Source organism: Camellia sinensis, chromosome 7 (assembly GCF_055761805.1).
Source record: "Camellia sinensis isolate YWXY chromosome 7, ASM5576180v1, whole genome shotgun sequence".
In the NCBI taxonomy this organism is placed as follows: Eukaryota; Viridiplantae; Streptophyta; class Magnoliopsida; order Ericales; family Theaceae; genus Camellia; species Camellia sinensis.
In genome coordinates this window covers 12,277,321-12,279,684 of record NC_138967.1, presented here as the reverse complement: position 1 = coordinate 12,279,684, position 2,364 = coordinate 12,277,321, and the positions used below count along the sequence as shown (strand labels likewise).

At 33.3% G+C, this 2,364-nt stretch overlaps 1 protein-coding gene across 1 annotated transcript; it reads left to right on the top strand.

The window, feature by feature from the left end:
- The first annotated feature begins 558 nt into the window (after positions 1-558).
- Positions 559-1,907, top strand: LOC145795607 (zinc finger BED domain-containing protein RICESLEEPER 2-like). Its single transcript, XM_082880438.1, has 2 exons — positions 559-1,747; positions 1,843-1,907. Exons 1-2 carry the CDS (start codon positions 559-561, stop codon positions 1,905-1,907), a joined length of 1,254 nt encoding a protein of 417 aa, XP_082736564.1.
- Positions 1,908-2,364: the final 457 nt, after the last annotated feature.

The following is a 2,364-nucleotide window of genomic DNA, read 5'->3' as shown; positions in this document are numbered from 1 at the left end:
ACCGAAGCAAAATGAAGAGGGTGTTAAGGTTGTAGCAACAATTTTTAATTTTGATACTTGTAAAAGGGCTCTTGCAGAGATGGTGGTCATCGATAAGTTGCCATTTAGATTTGTGGAGGGTGTTGGGTTTAGAAGATTTTGTAATGTCATGCAACCCAAATTCACACCAATTCCCTCTCGTCAAACCATATCTAGAGAAGTGCTCAATATATTCAAGAATGAAAGGGATAAGTTAAAGAAGGCCATGAAGGGTCGTAGAATTTGTTTTACTACGGACACTTGGACATCTATTCAGAATTTGTGTTACATGTGTTTGACTGCTCATTTCATTGATGATAATTGGAAACTTCAAAAAGAATCATAAATTTTCAACAAGTTGAGGATCACAAAGGAGAAACATTGGGTCAAAAAATTGAGTCGTGTTTGATTGAGTGGAACATTGATAGCATATTCACCTTAACAGTTGATAATGCTAGTTCAAATAATCTTACCATTCAATATTTGAAAACGATAACCAAAGATTGGAAGGGGACTATTTTGCAACATGATTTTATTCATATGCGTTGTTGTGCACATATTCTTAATCTTGTTGTGAGTGATGGGTTGAAAGAAATGGATGATTCTATTGCTAACATTAGACTTGCGGTGAGATATGTGAGGTCTTCTCCTCATAGGCATGATGTTTTTAAGAAGTGTGCGGCCACACTCAAACTTGATTCAAAAGCTCTTGTATGCCTAGATGTACCAACTAGGTGGAACTCTACCTATTTGATGTTAGAGGCCGCCGAAAAGTATGAGAAGGCTTTTAACCGATTGAAGTTTGTGGATTCCAACTTTGAACCTTATTTCAAGGATGTTGATGGTGGCATAAGAAGAAGTCCGAATGAGTTGGATTGGACAAAGTGTAGAATTTTTTTGAGGTTTTTAAAATTATTTTATGTTGCAACCAAGAAATTTTCGGGGTCTCTCTTTGTTACTTCCAATGCTTTTTACAAAGAGATATTTGTTATTGAAAGCAAAATTAATCAATTAATTTTAGAGGAGGATGATACTTTGAGCACAATGGCAAAGACTATGAAGCTAAAGTTTAGCAAGTATTGGGGGGATGGAAGTAAAATCAATTTGTTGTTGTATGTTGCGGTGGTTCTTGATCCTACCAAAAAAATGACATACTTGGAGTTTTGTTTTTCCAATTTATTTCTTGGAGATAATAGGAAGATGGAAGAGATGGTAGACAAGGTTAAGAGTTGCTTGAGTCGTTTGTATAGCCATTATGTTACACTTTATCCTTCACATGAGAAACTTCCAAGTGTGAGTGAAGTTGTGAATATAGTGGAAGATGATGATGATGATGATCCCTATTCTTTAGTTGACTCCCAATTTAGTTCCTATTTGGAGGGGCGATGCACTAGTGGATCTAAGTCGGAATTGGAACAATATTTATCCGAGGTTGAACATTTTGCAAAGAATCAAACATTTGAGATTTTGGATTATTGGAAGGTGAATGCAACAAAATATAGGGTGTTATCACAACTTGCTAGGGATGTGTTGGCCATGCCTATTTCTACCGTTGCATCGGAGTCGGCTTTTAGTACGGGAGGGCGTATTCTTGACCCATTTCGTAGTTCACTCTCACCTTCTATGGTTGAAGCTCTTGTATGTACTCAAAATTGGCTTCGAAGCAACCTTCCAATTTCTCTTCGAAAAACAATGGATGATGTGGAAGAATTTGAGCAATATGACTCGGGTAAATGATAATTTATTTATCTTTATTTTAATTTGTATTATTATTCATTTTCTAATGTAAGTTTTATTAATCTTCTCTTGTTGACTTCTAATTAGGTACTTTGGAATCAAGCTCATCTTCAACTTCAACCTATAATGTTGATGCTATAATTGATGTCTAATATCCATTTGTTCATTGGTAATTTTTCATATACTCAACACATTTTCTTACTATATTGAGATGCAATATATAGACATTTGTTTATTTTTTCATTTCTTACTATTTATAATTGAAGATTAAAGTTTATATTTTTTCAATTTGTTTGTGTAGGGTTCATCAACCAAATGCATGGAATTGGAATTGGAATTTGTTAAAGTTGAATTGGATGTGATTCATGAAGATGAAATTTGATATTTTAGAAGTGTTTCAATTTTATTTCATGGGTTTGTATTGAATGAAGTTTAAGTTTGACAATTTTTTTTTTTTTAATTGCGTTTTGGTTTTGGATGAATGTAACTTAATGCATTTTTATTTTTTTTTTTGGCATTTTGGATGAATGTAAGCTAATGAAGAATTATTCTTTTTTTCTTTTTTTTTTTTGGGTTAGGAAGGATGAATGTTTAATTTTTAATGTAGGA

Bases quoted from the DNA above. Each gene is read 5' to 3' on its own strand.
- LOC145795607 (XM_082880438.1), top strand. From the start codon at position 559: ATGCGTTGTTGTGCACATATTCTTAATCTTGTTGTGAGTGATGGGTTG. The intron at 1,748-1,842 runs GTAAATGATAAT...ACTTCTAATTAG, and splicing joins ATTTGAGCAATATGACTCGG to GTACTTTGGAATCAAGCTCA.